Source organism: Dipodomys merriami, unplaced genomic scaffold, assembly GCF_024711535.1.
Source record: "Dipodomys merriami isolate MVZ:Mamm:240054 unplaced genomic scaffold, mDipMer1.0.p SCAF_336, whole genome shotgun sequence".
NCBI classification, from domain to species: Eukaryota; Metazoa; Chordata; class Mammalia; order Rodentia; family Heteromyidae; genus Dipodomys; species Dipodomys merriami.
Window position 1 is genome coordinate 467,634 of NW_027204893.1, and position 20,662 is coordinate 488,295.

Here is a 20,662-nt window from a genome sequence, read left to right on the forward strand (position 1 = left end):
TGGGAATAAAGGTGATATTCTCTCTCTCTCTCTCTCTCTCTCTCTCTCTCTCTCTCTCTCTCTCTCTCTCTCTCTCTCTCTCTCTCTCTCTCCCCTCCTGCCCTGAGTCCTCAGAATAACAATGCTTCCCTCAAAGAAGGTTATCAGGCCTTTGGCCTTGAACTGAGAGCTACATCACCATTGCCGTGGTTCTGAGGCTTTGAGATATAGACTTGTCCTGATGTGGGACTTCCCATTCTCTATAATTGCACAACCCATAGCCCTAATAAATCACCTCTCATCTATCTATCTATTTATCTGTCTATGTATCTATCTATATATCTATGTATGTATGTATGTATCTATCTATCTATCTATCTCCTAGTGATTCTGAAGAATCCTGACTAATGCATATGGTAATGTTATGGTTCGCTTTACAAGAGAATGTCAAACTGCCAAACTGTCCAAACTGTCCAAGCTGTCGGTGTCACTTGCATTCCCACAAGGAATGAATGAGTCTCTGATGCGCCACATCCTTGTCGTCACTTGGTCTAGGCAGTTATTTTTTTATGTAACCATTCTAATAGGAACATAGTGGTGCTTTTCATTTTAATTTGAATTCCCTAAAGCCATCCAACATTGAGCATCTTTCCATAGCTCCTTTACTACTTCTCTGGTGAGAAATCTGTTTAGCTCTTTGATCCATTTCTTAATTGGACTGTTTTCTTATTGTTCAGTTTTAAGAGTTTTGGTGTATATTTTGGAAATAAGTTCTCCATCAAGATTATTTTTTCAAATACTTTCCTCATCTATGGCTCATCCCTTCATTTTTCATTCCCCACCCCCATGGTACTGGGTTCAAAGCCAGGGCCTGTGCATGCTAGCCAAGTACTCTGCATTGAACTATACTTCAACCCCATTTTCTTAGTCATATCTTTCTCAGAGCAGAAGCTTTAAATTTTAATAAAGTACAACTTACCAGTTTTTTTCTTCACATACCTTGCTTTTGGTGATATATCTAAAATTTAATACTCAAACCCAAGGTCACCTAGATTAGATTTTCTTCATTCCTCTGGTGCAATGTTATTTGACAGTGGACTTATTAGCTAGATATGTATGTTCCAAACTAGAATACTAACTAATTTTAAAAAGAGGAAAAAGAAGTATGGGGGGCTGGGCATGCTGCATACACTTGTAGTCCCAGGACCTCAGGAGGAGTTCTTGAAAGCTCAGGAGTTTACTGCCAGCCTGGGCAACAGTTGTGAGGCCCCATCTCTTAAAAAGTGAGGTGAAGGTCGGAGGAGGAGGAATGGAGGAGGAGGAAAAGTATAATTGGTACACTGAAAAAGGAGAGAAAAATATAATTGTATGAAACGTCTATTGAATTGGATGCTGGTGGCTCATGGCTGTAATATTAGCTGCTCAGGGAGCTGAAATCCAGAGGATTTCAAGTCCAAGCTGGGCAGAAAAATCTTTGGGATTCCATCTCCAACATAACCACCAAAAAGCTTCCTGGCAGTGTGGTTCAAATGGAAGAGCACCAGCAGAGCAAGTGTAAGGCCCTGAGTTCAAACTCTGGTCCTGGCAAAAACAAAACAAAACAAAAAAAGTGTTCTATTAAAACCAGAGAAGGCAGAACAAGAGAACATTTTTAAAAAGAGAAAAAAAAGAACACATGTAATGAATAGAAACAAGTTGTAATCATGGTAGATATTAATCCAATTACATAAGCAATTACTTTAAATGTTAATGGTTTACATAAATCAGTTGAAATACAGAGCCTGTGGAGAGAATGAAAAACAAAGCCCAACTGTATGTTGTTTGCACAAAAGCCATTTTAAACATAAAAACATAGATAAAATGTAAACATCAATAGATATAAGCATAGATAAAGCAATGAAGAAAGAGACCATTTCCACACTAACCAAAACAAAGTAGGAGTAGCTGTATGTATTTCAGACAAAGCAGAATAAGGAAACACAGAATAAGGAAAATTACTGGAGATAGAGGTGGGTAGCAATGATAATGAGGTCAGTTCTTCAAGAAGACATAACAATCCTTAACATACATGCACCTAAGAACAGAGTGTCAAAATACATGTAGCAAAACAGTAGAACCACAAAGAGAAGTAGATACAGCTATCACTGTGGTTAAAGACTTCAACACCCCCATCAGTAATTGACAGATCCTGCAGGCAAAAAAAAAAAAAAAAATAGTAAGGATACTGAATGGTACCATCAATCAACTGGATCTAATTGACATGTTTAAAATATATTATCCAACAAGAAAAGAATATCCATTCTTCTCTGTTCATATGGAATGTTCACCAAGATGGAGTTTGTTCTAGGGCATAAAATATATTTTGACAGTTTTACAAGAGTAGAAATGATACAGAGCATGCTCTCAGACCACAATAGACTAAAGCTAAAAATAAATTACAGAAAGAAAGATATTTGGGAAATCCCAAAGTATTTGGAGATTAAGTAGCCCATTTCCAAACAATCTGTATTCCCTCTGCTGCTATATTCTGGAAGTGATTAAAGAGAATCAGTATTCTTTCTTTCTTGAAATGTTCGGTAGAATTCACCAGTAAAACTGTCTGGGCTTTTTGTTTATTTGGGGGGGGTGGGATAGTAACTCTTCATTCAATTTCTCTAATAAATAATGAACTTATTCAGGTTATCTGTTTATCCTGTTTTGGTAAATTGTGTCTTTCAAAAATTTGGTCTATTACATCTAAGTTACCAAATTCATGGACATAGTTTGTTCAGAATTTTTCTCTATTATCCTTTTAATGTCCCTGAGAAGAAGAGGGTTGATTCCTCTTTTATTTCTGATATTAGGGATTTGTTATTACTAACTAGTATAACAATAATCTTCTCTCTCTTTTTTTCCTTGATTAGCCTGGTAGAGGTTTCTCAATGTTATTGATTTTTACAAAGCATCAGCATTTGGTTTCATTGATTTTGCTCTATTGATTTCCTGTTTTTAATTTCATTTCCTTGTTTTCTAATTTTCATTACTTCTTTTACTTCTTTTGGATTTAATTTTCTCTTTTTTCCCTAGTTTTCCTAAAATGAGGCTTAGATTGTTGTCAATCTTGCTTCTTGTCTACTATATGCACCCAATTATGTACACTTCCCTCTAAGCATGGCTTTTTTATGTCCCACCCATTTCTTTCTTTTTGGGGGGGGGGTCCAGTTGTGGGGCCTGAACTCTGGGTCTGGGCGCTGTCCCTCAGCTCTTCAGCTCAAGGCTAGCGCTCTACCACTTGAGCCACAGCGCCACTTCCAGCTTTTTCTTTTTGCTTATGTGGTGCTGAGGAATCGAACCCAGGGCCTCATGCAGGCAAGGCAAGCGCTCTACCACTGAGCCACCTTCCCAGCCCTATGTTCCACCCATTTCTGTAAAATTATATTTTTATTTTCACTTAGTTCAAAGCATGTTTCACTTTCTCTTGAGACTCCTTTTTTGAGAACATTGTGTCTGTCTCACTATGAGCGGGAGTGCACTGGACAATTGCTGCAGCTGTAGGAGCCAGGGGCTTGGGTCGCCTCTAATTTTCTGTTTTCTTCATTCCTCTTCTTGCCTTCAGGTTTCCATAAAAACTCCTTCTTAGAGGGAGTCTCTATCTTGAATCTCAGTTCTAGTCCTCAGTGACTCAGGTGGAGCCTGGGGATGTGGTGTTCAGATGCTGAGGACAGAAAGCATTCTATAACCTCAAAGTGAAATCTCAGCTCCTCAGTGGGTTTGCACCGGTGCCCCAAGACTTTCCAAAATATTTCTTGCCTGATTTTCCTCCAGGAGGGACAGGAAGCCTGAGTGGAGATTCTGGACTTGTCTAATTGTCCTTCTCCCAGGCCAGTTGAGCCTCTGGCCAATTAGCCTCCTTTGAAGACAAGCCTTTGTTGTGGAGTAAAATTCTAGGAATTTTTAGGTTCTAGAATATTCCTAAATGGTCAGTCCCTACCCTCTTCCCTTTACCAACCACCACCCCTGCCAGAAGCCCTTCCAGAGACTTCCATGGAATCCTGGATAAAGCCTAGACTTTGTCCCATATCCAAGAATGCAGTGAGAAGAATCTCCATATTCAGTTCTCTATATTTAGGAAATGGCCTGAGCTAGCCAAGACAGAGCTTGTCCAGCCTAGAGCTCACCATCTTTGGTGGGGGGAGGGGGGAAGGCTGACCTCAGGGGCAGACACCAATGGGGGCACCTTCAGATCCTACCAGGCACATTCTACAAGGCGCCTGTCCTTTACTACAAAACCCCAGCAGTCAATACCAGTGCCCAGATCCCTGAGTGGTCATTTGGCCATGTCTGCAGTCCGGAATGGAGGTCGCTGCATAGTTATCTGGCCTCAAGCGTGATTATAAGCATGTTTTCTCTTGTGTTTCCCTCAAGAATGCTGCCAGCCAACTGAGGGCCAGCAGCAGTGGCCTGGGCCTGGGGCGCCCGGGTGGCATCCTGGGGGAGGTGCACGCATCTCCTTGGGGAGGCCTGATTACCGCTGAGGCGCTGTCTTCTCGCTCGTGGTGGGTGTCTCTGCCCACGCGTCCCATCGTGTCTGTAAGGGGAGGCGGAGGCCTTATGTAAGCGCATCCTCATACAACCTGTCGTGTTGGCACTCGGGGCTGGGGGACCCCCTCCCTCCAGAATCCCCATGGGGACCGTGATTCTGTGCTGAGCAGGCTCCCTCCAAGCTCCACGGCTTTTGAGATCAGCCTTGTGGGCCTCATTGACACTCGCTGCAGCCATGGGCCCTGCCCAGCACCTGTTCTTCTAGTTCAGTCTCCAAAGGGAATCTCTGGGCCAGACCCCTGGGCCTCCCTCTGGGCCTCTGCTGGGGTGTTCCTCCTTCCTAGAATGCCCTTGCCCACCTGGATGCCTGGAGCAAGCCCACCCTGGGCTCCTCCCTTGAAAGGCCTCCCAGACCCTTGCCCTGTCCCTCCTGCAAAACAGTCCTGCATTCTGCAGTGCTCTGTTGCTTCTTGGCATACTCTCCATCAGACCTTACTCTGTTATCTGTTTCCCGGCTCTACCTACCTCAGTGGGTACAGAGCACCTTTTTGCTGGTGCCTGGTTCCAATTTGGCACCCCAGGCCTAGAACAGTAGAAACTTATGATTAGTGAATGAACAAGTACATGGCATCTCCCTGGGCTCCTGATTCTTAGAGAAACTCCTGCAAGGAGACACAGGCAGGGCACCTCAGCTCTACCAGGCTGAAGAGAACTGATCTTGAGCAAGTCACGTGCCCGCTCCCCACTGTGTCCCCTTCAGCAGCCAACTAGAACAGTGCCAGGGTGAATACCACGAGCCCAAGGCGACATGGGTTCCACTAGCCGAGGTGACAGAATCCTAACCAAGTTAGGTTCCCCTAATTCTCCCCTCACAGAGGCCCAAACTCAGCCCAGCTCCCAAGCAGGAGTACAGTAAAAGAAACACTTTCGCACACTAATAAAATTACCTTCTCTAAAGAAGGCAATTTGCATGTTAATGTTTTAGGTAATTCTGTGCAGCTCCAATGCCCTCAGGGCTGCAATTTCTCTCTGACAAAGTGACGAAAATAAACTCCCCGCCTAAAGAGCATTACTCTTCTTTCTCATTTGGGCTTGAACATGACATTCTTAATGTGAATCAAATTGAAACCCACTGCTCTTCTTTTTGACACTGATCTGCCTCCTGTCACCTCTCTAAGTGACAGGCAGGCTGGCTCTGATTGGCACCTGAGGTGGTGTCTCCTTGAGGCCAGGGCTGGGGCCCTTGGTCAGTGGCCACCACGAACCACCTCCTGACCCCCTGTAAGGCTGAGGCCACAGTCTTCTGAAAATTCCAGAAGGCCCAGCCAGATGACTAGAGGATATGTCAAGGGGAGCAGAGTGGCCTTTGAGGGTGACTTCAACTTCCCCTAGACGGCCAGTTTACTGGAAAGGATGCAGAATTGCTGGTCTGCAGGATGAAGGGCGTTTATCCCACCAGGCGTGGCCCCACTAGTGACTTGAAGACAGGAAAGATCTCACAGCGCCCACACACGCTCCCCAAGAGCGTGGGGGAGGTGGGGACGAAGCTAGAGCTGCAGCTCAGAAGAGGCAGATTGCATTTGAACTTAGGCATGTCTGCTCTGCACCCTGATTCTTCAACCCCAAGTGAACCCACTAATGTTCCTTGGCTCTGCCACACACCAGGCCCTGGCAGCAAGGAGCAGGCGCAGGATGCACACAGTCGGGCCCTGCTGTCCCTAGTGTCTGGAGCAGAGGCAGAGCGTGAGCGTGGGACACACCTTGTCATTGGCGGTTATGAGTTCTGTGAACTAAAATACAGTGGTTTTGTTGTTATTATTATTGTTTTGGGTTTTGCCAGTACTAGGATTTGAACTCAGGGCCTAGAGTGCTGTCCCTTAGCTTTTATACTCAAGGCTGACGCTCCACCACTTGAGCCACAGCTCTACTGGCTTTTTGGTGGTTAGTAAGAGATAAGAGTCTCACAGACTGTCCTGCCTGGGCTGGCTTTAAGCCTCCATCTACAAAGCTCAGCTTCCTACGTAACTAGGCCTGAGCCCCTGGCTCCTGGTAAAATGAGTTTCAATGCAAACCACAGAAAGACACATTTATCTTGGGATAGAGATAGAGAGATGTGCCAGAAAAAGTAGCATTTGAGCTGAGATGCCAGGGTCACCCAAGGTAGGACCTAGGGAAGACTCCCCAGTAGCCAAGACCAGAAGCTGGGAAGATGCGCAACGGGTTCTGGGAGACAAGAGGTGGGGGAGCATCATAGAGGGACTGTAGCGTGCCATACAGGAGAAGCCGGAGGGGGCTGGTGCTTGCAGAATAAAAGAGTGCGGGTTCTTTTCTGAGTTTCAAGCATGGACACCCTGGCTGACCCGGGTCTGTTGGAGGAAGGAGGCTGGGGCAGGGCTGCTGGGGCAGGGCTGGCAGCGGACAGCTTGGGTTGAGCGTGGGGTGTGCAGAGGCCCTGAGGAGGCCTGTGGGAGAAGCTTCAGAAAATGACCAGGCTTCTGGCTCCAGCATGTAGAAGAAGGGTGGCAAAAAAGATGCCATTTCTGGGAATGGGTAGGACTCCAGGAAAGGCAGGATTGGAAAGCCAGGACCAAGACACTCATTTTTTAACAGACTCTTTGAGATGATAATGAGGTGTCCCAGTGGCCACAAGCCGTCTGGCCTGGAGATAAGACTTCAGATGATTCTCCCTGGCATTGATTCATTGTAGATATTTAAAGCCCAGGCAATGAGAGACTAGAAGAGGGCAGAGAAGCCAGGCGGGGGCCCTGCAGGACTCAACTCAAGGTAAAGCACATCAGAGACAGCAGAAGAGACCAGAGCTGGAGGCAGGAGGCAGGCAGAGGGAAGGGAAGGAGGAAGGGGGGGCGGGGAGGACAGAGGGGAAGAGGGGGAGAGGAGGAGGGGAGCATTTCTTGGAGGGAAATGCTGAGAGGGGAGAAGACAGAGGGGGTGCCCAATCATTTGGTGAGACAGGCTTGGGTAGAGACAAGAAGGGAAGTCCTCTGAGCTGGAGGGGCTCCCGTGTGTGTGTGTGTGTGTGTGTGTGTGTGTGTGTGTGTGTGTGTGTGTGTGTGTGTGTGTGTGTGTGTGTGTGTGTGTGTGTGTGTGTGTGTGTGTGTGTGTGTGTGTGTGTGGCCGAGCAGTGTGGCCGAGCATCTCCCAGGGGGAGTTTGGCTGAGCAGGGAGCAGAGAGGAAGAGGATGGTAGAAATACAACATCATGCCACCTCTTCCCTAATACAAGGGCCCAGACTGGGCAGTAGCCAGCAAGCTTACCTTCAGGAGCAGCAGAGAAACCATCCAGTGAGAACACTCAAGAGACAGGGCTTCAAACGATTCGTCTTTCTTTCCAACCCCCATGCTAGGCCAGCTCTCATCCTTTCATAGTACCAAGATTTTGCTCAGAGAGATCTTCCTTCCACCTCTGATCAGAAAACTCCTGCTAATCCTTAAGATACCAGCCCCTAGACAGTTTGACAGGAATGATCAAAACACACACGATGACCAGTGTGTTAATATACACCTGTAATCTCAGCCCTGAAGTAGGAGACTCTCAGAGTTAAAAAAAAGCCTGAGCTACATACTGAGACCCTGACTGGAAAAACAAATAGCTGGGTATCGGTGGCTCAAGCCTGTTAGTCTAGCTGACAGAATCTGGGATCTGAGGATTGAGATTCAAAGCCAGGCCAGGCAGACAAGTGGGAGAGACTCTTATCTCCAATTAAGCAGCAAAAGATAGGAAGTGGAGTTGTGGCTCAAATGGTGGAGCACCAGCTTTGAGTAAAAAGCTTGAGAGCACAAGGCCCTGAGTTCAAGCTCCAGTACTGATACAAAAATCATGGTCCAGGGCTGGGAAGGTGGCTCAGTGGTAGGGTGCTTGCCTTGCATGCCTGAGGCCCTGGGTTCGATTCCTCAGCACCACATAAGCAAAAAGAAAAAAGCCGGAAGTGGCGCTGTGGCTCAAGTGGTAGAGCGCTAGCCTTGAGCTGAAGAGCTGAGGGACAGAGCCCAGGCCCAGAGTTCAGGCCCCACGACCGGACCCAAAAAAAAAAAAAAAAAAAAATCATGGTCCATTCACACTATGAAATTCTATACAACCTACACAAACTGGAGTGGTTTTACATGCTGATAGAGAGAGGTGTCAAGACATATGACTTAAAAGCATGGTACAATATATATGATATGAGCCCAGAGATATATGTGTACAGATATTGACACACTGAGATGTGTGTGAGAGAATTGGAGCTCTCATACTGTACTGTGCACACACATCCTTGTTGTAGATTTTCACCTTTCATGCCTCTCCCAGGCAAGGCTTGGCTTCACCCTTGGTGTTGACCCCTGTCCACAACACCCCTCCCTCCTCCCTCCACTGTCTTACATTCGTCCATCCCCTGCACTAGGCCCAGAAGGCTGGCATCTCTGCTTCCACTTGGTGGCTGCCCTGTAAATGCGCTGCAGAGCAAGGCTGCTGTAGGAGGAGTGGGCTTTGCCATTAGAGTGGGATCATTGCAGCACAGCTTCCCGAGTCTCAGTGCACGAGCTGAGCCCAGAGAGAGGGGCAATACCCAGAGTGGACTGATGCTGTGCCAGAACCATCATTGGAGAAAACCAAGGGACTGGATGAATGCTGGGAGCAAGGTCAGGGAGTGCGACCCAGGCCAGGAATCTCCACCACCAAGCCCACTCTGCCGAACTCTGGCAAATGGCTTTGCTTCTGAGCCCAATAGTGAAAAACCCCAGACAACACCAAAACATTGCCATGTCATGAAACATAAGTGAGAGACCAAAGGGAAAGTGACCAAACACACCTCCCACTCTGATTCTGTCCTGTGTCCATCAAGTACTTAGCCACAGTACCCAACATACACCAGACACTTTGTTGTGTCCTCACATATCCTTAGTGATCCTTCTTAGTTTGACTTTGAAGGTGGTTTTACTGTGTAAGGCTGGAGATTTGTTTTGATCACTTGCTGAGGAATGAGCATTGGTTCTCAGAAGGTTCCACTGAAGCCATAAATCTCAAGAGAACCATGACAGGCTGCGGTCTCAGGAAGACATGATCAGTACTGTGGCCCTATCTTTCGGAACAGTGACTCAGGCCCTCGTGTCTATGTGGGGGATAATCGGGGGGTGACATTGGATGGGACTGGTCTGAGACCTCGCACCCCTCTCCACTGGCCAGTGGGTGACTTGTGATTCATGAAAGATGAGATTGTTGCTTTTGCCTTTGATTGTGTTTATTTTCTGGATGCTTCGGGCTTCTAGGGTAATGATTTTTCTGCAGGATCTATTTATGATTCCATCCTGACACTTATTCATTTCTCCATCCAGACAAGGACAAGGGTGATGGTGGCTTGCTGCTGGTATGGTGCTGATGTACAGTGCCCGTGTGTGCTACACGGACGTAGCAGGAATATAACTAGGCCTTGAAGGACTCCCTGTGGTTTAGTAGAGAACAGATACCAGTCACAGGTTGGGAATCTCTGCATCGACACTCTCTAAAGTGTGACCTTGGGCAAAAGGAATGTGACCTTGAACAACTGCTTTGGCCTCTTGCCATTCAGCACTTGTCACCTGCACAAGGCAAAGATGATCAGTACCAGCTTCTCGGGGCCGCCACAGGACATGAAGAGCGCCCGGGGAAAGTCATAGTGAGCTTATCACATGCCGCTCATGATTGTAGTTATTACCTTAAAAATTCAGAAGTAATAATCACTCCCAATACTGCCAGGATTCTGAGATGACCCTGTTAGCCCCTCATTTTCCAAAAGGGGGAGAGAGGAGGGGGAACTGAAGCCCATGGAGAAGACGTGACCAGCTCCAAGGCACAGACTGCATAGGGAAGACCAGAGACTAACAGCCATAAATGAAGAAACCAGAACCAGTACTTTGGTAGCACTCCAGGCAAGAGAAGTGAGTGCAGAAATGGAGAGCTGTCGGGTGCTAGTTTTTAAGTACTGTATTGGGCTTTTTTGTGGATGGTACCTTGTAAAAGCCACTCAGGGCCAATATTACTGTCTCTATAGATTAAAAACAAAACAAAACAAAAACACTTAAGAGCCAGAGCCATGAAATCCCTTACTAGCTAGTAGGTGGAAGAGCTGAGTTCTGGATCCCCATTCACGGGGCCCAATGCCACCGCATGGCAACTACTCTGGTCTGATCTACCGACCATATGTGGCCCAGGCCTGGAGAGCCAGTGGTCATGGCAGGGGTGGGGCTCATGCAGCAGCAGACCCGAAGGAATGGGGAGAAGTCAGAAGTGGCGATGAGCCACCTATGCGCCTGTGCAGCCTTCAACGATCGCTCTTCAGGGTGTTGTTTGCTGCACTGAGAGGAATCACAAAGCTAATTCCAGTGCAGATCAATCTGCCTCCCCACCCCCACCCCCAGCAATGATTCCAAACAGAAAACGTGAACATATATAAACATTTGGGATTTCATGGTGAGACAGAAGCATTTATTCTAGGTGAGTAATAAGAAAGAGATTTGAAGGTTGAGGAGAGGAAAGGAATTCACCCGGACTGCCCTCACTCACTGATGCCTTGGGTTAGAACAACTAGCAGGGAAGCTGAGACACTTGTGAAAGGGAGGGTGGGGGGAATCTTATATTCAGTCCTGGATAATATCCCTGGCTGTCAACAATGATTTGGATTTAATTATATCATATATGCAAATGTGCTCTGTAAACTGTAAAATCATATATAACTGTCAGATGTTAAGAAAGCCTAATAATGTTGGAAAAAGAGCATTGGGTTGGGATGCAAGATTAGCACGGGTTGAAACGCTACTCCTTCCACTTAGGGAGCGACCTCAACAAGCGACCTGTGTCCCCCGACTGTAAATGAGGAATATTTGTAATAATGTCTGCAAACTAGCCGAGAAGACAGATATTCCTTGTAAATTGGAAAGCACTAGGCACACGTAAGTTATTAATCTTGTCTCCATCCTTAAGCTCCAGAATAGATGATGGGATTAGTGAGAACAGCTACCATGCTCGCATTTGTGTGTGGGGTGTGTGTGTGTGTGTGTGTGTGTGTGTGTGTGTGTGGTGTGTGTGTGTGGTGTGTGTGTGTGTGTATGTGTGTGTGTGTGTGTGAACCAGGATGCCTCCCTGGGAGTGAGCTGAGGTAGCTGTGCACCAGGAGGAGCCAGTGGGCCCGCCCTCATCCTGTTGATTGACAGAATAAGGCTGGGGCTGTCAGGGGCCTCATCTCACGATCTCCAGTGAGAGGCATGTGTCTGGCTGCAACTGGAACAATTCTAAGGCTGCTTTCTCCAGCGACATCCGTCAACCCAAATGAAGCTGAACGAAAGAAAGAGGAAGGAAAGAAGGAAGGAAGGAAGGAAGGAAGGAAGGAAGGAAGGAAGGAAGGAAGGAAGGAAGGAAGGAAGGAAGGCAGGCAGGCAGACTCAACATCTTATCTTCGCATGTGGGAGCCAGGTGGGGAAAGCCCACTTGCAAACCTGTGGATCTGACTGCCTTCATAGGAGCATCCAGCAGACAGGGATGCGGCCCATCCCCTTTAACGCTGCAAGGCTGCCATTATTCCTAGAATTTTCTTTTCTTTTGGCAGTGTGGGGAAAACTCTGACATGGTCAGCTCTTTGAAGACTTAAAGCCCACAGTAAAGAAGTTAAGAGATTAGCAGGGCACCTGTGACTTAGTGCCTCCCATTCTACCTACTGAGGAGGCCGAGACCAGGAGGACTGTGGTTCAGGGCCAGCTGGAGAAGAAAATTCCATGAGAATCCATCTCCAAATAGCCAGTCAAAAAAAGCCAAGCTGGAGCCATGCCTCAAGTGGTAGAGTGACAGCCAAGAAAGCACCATATTCAGAATCTAACCAGCTCTCTCTCACCGTCTCCATCTTGAGTTCTTAAGAGAACAGGGCCCAGACCTCCCTTGTGCTTCGTGGTCCAGCAATGCTGCTGCAAGAAGACCCTGGTCTACAATGTGTGGTTTCTCAGAAATGAAGAGGGAGATTAATGCACAGTGAGAGAAACTTCGTGGTTTCTCCATCATTAGTCTTTTAAAAATAACCATCTGGGTTTTCTCTCAATCAATGTCTTAAAATAAATGTAGACGTTTTTAGACAAAAGTCAAGACTCTTTCCGTTGAGGGCAGGTCTTTTTGTAAACAAGAATCTTGGTTGCAGCTGGGGTTTTGAGAGTGAAGGACAGGCAGACTGGACCCTGCGGGCTGGGCAGTGGTCTCAAAGTGGGGTCCCTGGCCTGGGGCCTCACATCCCCTGGGAACCATCTCAGCTCTGGGGAGGGGCTGAATGGCCATTTCAACATCTGAGCATATGGTCTGGATCATCCTGCTTTCATTAGTCTGCAAATCTTCCTGGAGAAGAGTTTTCAGAGTTGCCTCTCAGCTTAGTTCAGCTATAAAGTGGAAATAACAACTGAGACGCACGTGTGATAAAGGTTCGTGTCAGCTCAAGTCTTCACTGGGTGCACAGGTGCCCAGATGTCCCCAGGTGCCCAAGGTTTTCCTGGGAACACAGCCATGGACCCCTAGATTTATCCCAGCAGATGGCTAGAAACAAGGAAGCACTCAGACAATTAACTCTATATGGGATGGCCAAAGGCAGGGTTGGAGGTATTTTTTAAATAATATGGTTGCTTTTTTCCCCCCTCTAATCTTTGTCAACCAGTGTGCATTATCTAGTTTGGAAAATACATTAAAGATAGAAGGATTTGTTTCAGTGCCTTTGAAATCTTAGCTCTGCTGTCTACCCACTTGTACTACAGATAAGTCAACAGTGAATATGACATTCACGTTGTTTATTTTTCAATTGCATATTCTGTTAGGGAACATTTTGAGGACTATGACCATGTGTTCAATAATATGAATACTTGAAAGACTCTCAGACTTTTGCAGAATTATTTTTTCCAAAGTTTACAGCAATTATGTGCTCACCTGACCACTGCCTTTATTCTGTACTTGGGTTGGCTTGGTGAGCAAGCAATCACCCCTGTAACTTGGAGGGTGCAATGGTTTTATCTCTCATTCCCTTGTTCCTGTGCTTTGCCCATGGGGGAACTCTAAAGATTGAAATATTTTGGGGATAAACTTGGGGGTTTGCCCTTTGATTTTTCTCTCACAGTTAGTACTCTTACCACTTGAGCCACATCTTCACTTTGGTTTTTTGCTGGTTAATTGGAAAAAAGAGTCTTTCAGTTTTGTTTACCTGGGCTGGCTTCAAACTGTAATTCTCAGCTCTCAGCCTCCTGAGTAGCTAGGATTACAGGTGTGCTCCATAGGTGCCTGGCTATTGAAGGATTTTTTTAACATGGAATTAATTTCCAAACCAATATAATGCTTTAAAAACAAAAGAAAACAACCCAGAATCATAGGGTTTCACTGTTAGAAAATAAATGAATCAAAAATAAAAACAGTGACATTCGCTATTGATTATACTATTCTCAAAAAAAGCGAGCAAATCTTAATATTTGGTGTTCAGACAGGGCAGAGGTAATGAAATGGTATCCAAGGCAAAAGTTTGATGGACTAATTTTGTTTGTTTAAGGTGGAGGAGAGTGTGGCTATGTTGCAAAGCTTGATCTCAAACTTCTATGCTCAACAGACCCTCAAACCTCATCCTCCAAGTGCTGAGACTATAGGTATCTACCAGGCAACCCAGTTGACGGAATATTGTGCAGCCTTTAAAATAATGGTTATAAGGACTACTTAGCTGTTAAGGATCTGCAGGAGTTGTTGGTACAACTGAGTGGGAAAATGCCTTTCTGCAGACAGGATGGGGGAAGATCAGTCGGCACACAGTTCTCAGAGAGGATAAGGCCTGAGCCTGGCCAACACCCTCTGTCAATATTCTCATTGCATTTTATAGTAAATAGTAATAAGGAAGGAGAAAGAGCCAGGTCCCCCGATCATACACATAGACTATTCAGGAAGTGTCTGGAAAAGGCTTCAACTTCCACTCTGGTAGGAGCTGCCCCTTTCCTATCTTGCGGTCTCGCCTTTCCACTGGAAATCCCAGCACCCTGATCCTGAATCTAAACCGATTTTAGCAGGCTGACTCTCTCCTCTTCTTCTCCTTCTCCTCCTCCTGCCCTTTCGAATTCTTAAAATGGTTTAGTTCTCACCAAATAATGGCATAGGTCAGTCCCCTTTGATAAGAAAAAAAGAAGATCAAAAGTAATCCCTTGTTAAATTCAGATGCTCAGTGGCCTTAGAATGGGCTGTTTGGGGCCAGAGAACCCTATGTTCAGGGTGTAGGTTAGGCTGTGCCTTCTCCAATCTATTGCCTCTGTGTTGGCTGGCTGAGCAAAGTCCACTTACCAGGCTGTGGTTAGAAGAGGTGGCCCTCTTTCCCAGGCCTTAATCTTGACATGTGTTTGGCCTTGATTGTCCTTTTCTTTCAGAGTTTGTCTGTGGGGAGGGTGTCATGCAGTTAGAAGGTGTTGTGAGCTCATCAGGAGCCCCGGAATCTGGTCCAGTTTTCATGGCTTCCTGTGACAGGATCTCATGTGCCACCTAGTCCCTTGGTAACATGAAGATGCTAAGCAAATTTTCTCAAAAAATGATTGTGGTCTCCCTGGTTGTAAAGATCTGAGGGTCCTAAGCTATAGGACTCTGAGTCCCACATGACTTAGCCTGTTAAATTGGGGTGGCTTATTCATAAGACTTGTATCTAAGAAATCAAACAAACCAAGGGCAGGGGGAACAAAAGTTTCCCTGACTATAAAAGAAATCATTTGGGAATCACTGGACTAGAAAACGTGGTGAAGGTGTTTCAGATGTGGGAATCCACAGCCCCAGAGTGGAGTGGGGTTGACACCAGGGGCTCTTGTGCCCCGCCCCCAGCCTCTGGCCAGCTGGCCCCTCCCTTAGCCCTGAGTAATCCACCAGTTGCCAGGGCCCCTTTTGCTTGCCTTGCTCCTCCCTGCTCCCAGCCCCACCCACCACCCCTGGCCTGTCAATCAAGGCCTTCTCCTTCTCTAGGGCCCAACTCTAAGTGTCCCTTCCCTTCCCCACAAGCCTCCTCTGACCCCTACCCCAGACCCTCCAAGTCTGGACTAGGAGGTGCCCTGCAAGTTCCATACATTTCCATCTCAGCCCTTGTGCCCTCTACAACTGTGTTCTCACCCCCAGACACGGGGGAAGGAGGTGCAGAATCATCAGTGCAGGAGGCCATGGGCAAATCCCATCACTGCTCCCTACAAATGTGGGCCCATCCCCTGGGCCTCAGTTTTCTCATCTGCACAATAGGAGTTCTAGTATGTCTGGCACATGTGAAAACTGATTCTCTTCCCCTCTTCACTGAATCCCTGTTATCTGAAATCTTGCTTTCTTTAGTTTCATAGCCCAATGTCAATCTGAATATATTCTATGGAAAATTCCAGAAATATCTAATCTGAATAACATCACAGAATCTCAGACTGCCCATCCTCTTCCCACTTGGACCATGAATCATTTCTCTGTCCAGCATATCTACTCTGTATAGGCTACCAACCATTCTTCACTTAGCAACTGTCCACTTACCAGATTGACTGTAATAGTAGCTCAGTGCTGATGTTTAAGTAACTCTGGTTTACTTAATAACGGCCCCAATGTGCATGATCAGTGATTTAAATTAGGTGCCAAGGCTTAAAACATGGAGAGAGAAATTAATTCTGTGCTATGTGCGAACACTGAGGGACAGATAAGAAAACACATGGCATACATACTTACATATAATGTATACTATTATAGATAACTAGATAACAGAATTCAATACTACCTGCGCTTTCAGACGGTTGTTGGTTGGGGAGGTCTTAAAATACATCCCTAGAATATAAGGCAAGACTGGGTTTTTTTCTTTTTGGATGCCAGTAGTGGGGCTTGAACTCAAGACCACGTTCTGTCACTCGGCTCTTTCACTCAAGGCTGGTGCTCTACCAATCAAGCCACATTCTCATTTCCAAAAGGTTGCTGAGTCGTGTAGATGAGAGCTACTCAAAGTTCCAACCCATGAATGGTTGGTTCCAGTCCAGGACACGAGGCCTGAGCCGAAGCATAAGCAGCACCTGCTTCCTTTAGAGCTGTGCCACAGTCAGTGCGAAGGATGAGGAGGGTGATTTGTGTTCTGGTGCAAGCTCCTCATCTGGTCTGGAGCAGGGATGCACACTGTTCATGGAGTTGCTACTGTCGGGGCCTCAGTCAGAGCAGCATTCTTTAGGAAGTAGGGAACTGGGTTTTGGTGGTGGTGTTTGTTTTTTGTTTGTTGCTGGTCCTGGGGCTTGAACTCAGCCCTGGCGCTGTCCTTGAGCTTCTTTTGCTCAAGGCTAGCGCTCTACCACTTGAGCTACAGCACCACCTCCCGCCTTTTCTGAGTAGTTTATTAGAGAGAAGAGTCTCACAGACTTTCCTGCCTGGGCTGGCTTCAAACCTGATCCTAGATCTCAGCCTCCTAAGTGTTAGCATTCCAGACATGAGCCATCAGCGCCCAGCTGGGAGCTAGGTTTTCAGGAAGACATTTCCGTGTGGTGTCCAAGAGCAAGTCTTTGTGTGCAGTTAAAATCCGAGCCCCATCACTTTCTACCCAGGTCTCCCCCGCTTCTCTGAGACTCAGCTTCGCTAGCTGTGAAAAGTACTGCACATGCTATTTAAGTTCCTGGTGCCCAGGCCTGGTGAGCCTCTGTGACTCGGCCTAGGCCCAGCTTTCAGAATGAAGCCCGGTAGGGAGAGGGGCTGGGTCTTGCCAGTCAGCCTTTCTCGCACATGGCAGCGCCCTGATGCCATCTCTCTGTCCACAGGGATGTGTCTGCAGGCATTTGTAGAAGCTTTCTTCTTCCTGGCCCAGAGGAAGTTCAAGATGATGCCGCTCCACGAGCAAGTGGCCTCGCTGATCGACCTGTGCGAGTACCACCTGTCCCTGCTGGACGAGAAGCGCCTGCTGTGCAGCGGGGTGGGACGGCGGGGGACAGTGCCTGACCACAGCCTTCCACAGGAGACAGTCCCCACTGCCCAGTCCACGGGCACCATCGTGGGGGCCAGTAAGCTCTCCTACTCCAAGCCTGCTCTGTCCTGAAAGCCACTCTGTCCCAGAAGTGTGAGCCCTTCGGGGCCAGAGACAGTCTAGGGCCCCTGCCTTGGAGAATCCTTAGCCACAGATGCTAAGGATTCTCTGCCCAGGACCCCCACCTGGCTGAGAGCCCTGTAAATTATTTTCGTATTCTGCAGCACCCCGATTTCTAATGCCAATTCTCACCCATCCCCCCACTTCCTCTCAGTTCCTCTTGCTGACCTGCCCTGTTTGCCAGTCATCAGCGGACATATGACATCTAAAACATGACAGGTGGCACCTGCTATTCTGGGCTCGCAGGAAGCACCCACTGGGAGAAACCTGCTGTGCTCAAACAGGGCGGGAGCGGGAGGGACAGCAGCCATCCCCAAGCCAAAGCTGCGACTTGGACCTCTGAGAGCCTGCTGGTCCAAGCCCCAGGACTCCATGTTTCCTTCCTTCCACCCATCCCCTCTGCAAATCAAGAAGGCAGCCTTGACCCTCCCACCTCAATCATGTGCTATGTGGATGTAGTTAACAAATTAGCCTCATTTATTTCCTTAATTTGCCTGTTGCCACAATGTTTGCTTTGTCACTAATTAAGACGTAATTAAGACGTAAGTTGGGTTCCTACAGCCTCAGTGGTAACCAGAGCCTCCGAGTTGGTTCAGTTTGGTTTAGTTTGGCCTTGATCTCAAAACAGTCTCCTTATCCAGGGGGCGTTGTGGCCTCAGAATGGACCCTTGAAGGGCTGGGGTGCTGACAAAATGGCCAAGGCCCCATGCTGGGAGTCCTGGGAGAAGAAAGGGGAGGGGAGAGGGTTCTGGGAGGAAGACACAAGACTCCGATAAGAGCCAGGCCACAGGAGCATGCACTTGAGCAGTGTGAGCAGGGATCCACCGTGTGAAACAGAGGTTGAAACCCTCAGGGCTGCTCTTCTGAGACCCCAAGGCCGCACAAACGGATGTCCCAGTACGGGCAGTTGCATCTGGACACACTTGTTTTCATCCAGGAGCTGCCAAGAGTCTGGTAATAGAAGTTCTAACCTGACACCATTTCCCAAAGTGGATCTGCAGCTAGTTCTCCCATGCCGGGCATTTCACCAAGCCCGCTGGACATGGGCAGGTGAAGAGCCAAGAAGTTGCGCTCTAGCCGTGTCCGGGGTGGTGGAGGAAGTTGGAATTCATGGTGATTAATGTCAGCTAGAGGCAGGTCTGAGACCAGCCCTGTCCTGATGGAGCCCAACGTCCAGAAGCAGCCTCTGCCCTGACGTGACTGGGAAAGGAGGTGGCCAGCTCACCAGAGGCCCCCAGGTGACTGACAGGGCTCTTTCCCCCTAATACTATTGGGCAGAAAGCATGCAGAGGTGCTCCATTGTAAGAGGGAGCGCTAGGAGCCTTTGGGAAGTCCCACTGTGTTTCCCGCCTTGGGTGACTCACCCCTCCTTTTTCAGGCTATTATGGTTCACATAAAAGCAAAAGCAGGTGGTTTCTTCTTCCTAGCAAGAAGACAATAGCTAGGGACCCCTCCGCATGCCTGTGCTTGGCTGTGGCATCACCCCGTTCCTTAGGCCTAGCCTGGGGGCTGGGGGACAGCTCAGCTTTTCTGCTATTAGAGGCAGGAAGAGCTCTGAGCCACCACCTAGCCACAAGAGAGCCTGCCATGGTGTCTGCCAAGCTGCTCCAGTCAGCAGGTGCCGCTCCTTGGGAACCGATTGAGGCCTCCCAGAGTCCAGAACCTCCATCCCCAAGACAAGCCGCCTCATGTTCCCCCTGTAGAACCGTGACCACTTTTTTTAACCCAGATCTCATCTTTTCCCTCTCCCAGCCTGGCCTGTGTCCTCACCTCCCCACCCCCAGCTGTGACTCCAGGCCTGAGCTGTTCCCTCGGGGCCCCTCCCAGGAGCCTGTCCATAGCCTTAAAAACCCTGGCTTTCTCACCCGTACTACACCAATTGGCTCAATATCTCCAGATGGTTCCTTGGCTGGTGCCTTCTCTTTCCGAAGGATAGTAGCCATCTCATGACACTGAAACCCCGAATAGATCATAATTATGTCCCCCATACTGGCCTTGATCTCAGAGCCTTGCACTTACTCTGCAGGTGCTCTACCATTTGAACCATACCCCTAGCCCTTTTTGCTTTAGTCCTGTTTGATAGGATCTCACAGTTATGCCTAGACAGTGATTCTCCTACCTACATCATCTGTATAGCTGGGATCATAGGTACATAGCACTAGGCCCAGCCATAATAGCTTTTCTAATTCAAGTCCAGTTCAGGTCATCTTCCCCAAGGACACCCCCCCCCACACTTGGCATCCAGCCTGACCTGTCCTCAGAAAAGAAGTCATCTTGCTATGAATGTAGACGTGTGTGGAATACGGACAGGCCTGGGGAGGAGTCCACCTTTCCTGTATGAATTTAACAACAACAACAAAAATAGTGCTTCTCAATGTACAACGTGGTTTTAAATCTTTTTCCGCATCTAATCCTCTCAGTGACCCAGCACTGAGATGAGGATTATCATCACTCTAATGATAGCCAGGAGGTCCTATGGCTTGTCTGAGGCCCTGGGTCTGCAAGCATCTGAGAACGCACGTGTCAGAAAAGTCATGTATATGCTCAGCGCATGCGTGGAAGCTCTGGGTCCCTGGGTCATTTCCCCTGCTCTTCTTTCATCGAGCACCCTGGGAAATTCTGCAGGCCACATAGACTGTTGGGCCTCCAGGCCTCTAGCCACCCCTGTGGGGGTCATATATTGCAACCTTCAGGTGCAGTCACAGAAAGCATAATAAATGTGCAAGTGTTTCATAAACCAAAGTGCTGTGGAGATGTCATGTTACTTCAGGCCGCTTTCTGGTTTCTTACGCAGTGTGGCGGGTCCACAAAGTGAGACGCTTTCTTGAATCATGTCCGTCAAGACAGATGATGCCAAACCGGTCAGCTCCACTCCCTCCACACTCCCCCTCATCCTCACCTCCTTGAAGACACTGGGGCTTGAAAAATGGCCCTTGCCACTCCTCGGACATATGGAATCTGCTTTGTGATTGGCAGACTGCTCCTCCAAAATAACTGCATCTCCCCCCTCCAGCCCCCTTTCCTCTCTTGATTAATATCCTAGACTCCCTTTCCTATGAGAGCCACACTTGC

The 20,662-nt window shown here is 47.8% G+C and overlaps 1 protein-coding gene across 3 annotated transcripts in view; it reads left to right on the forward strand.

Moving 5' to 3' along the window:
• LOC138803173 (tubulin polyglutamylase TTLL11-like) overlaps positions 1-20,293 on the forward strand; it is a 236,386-nt gene extending 216,093 nt beyond the window's left edge. For all 3 annotated transcript variants that reach the window (XM_069987004.1, XM_069987001.1, XM_069987003.1), the window contains one exon: positions 17,268-20,293. In XM_069987004.1, coding sequence (XP_069843105.1) covers positions 17,268-17,542 — 275 coding nt within the window. In that variant the 3' untranslated portion in view covers positions 17,543-20,293. The remainder of the gene's footprint in view (positions 1-17,267) is intronic.
• The last annotated feature ends 369 nt before the right edge of the window (positions 20,294-20,662 follow it).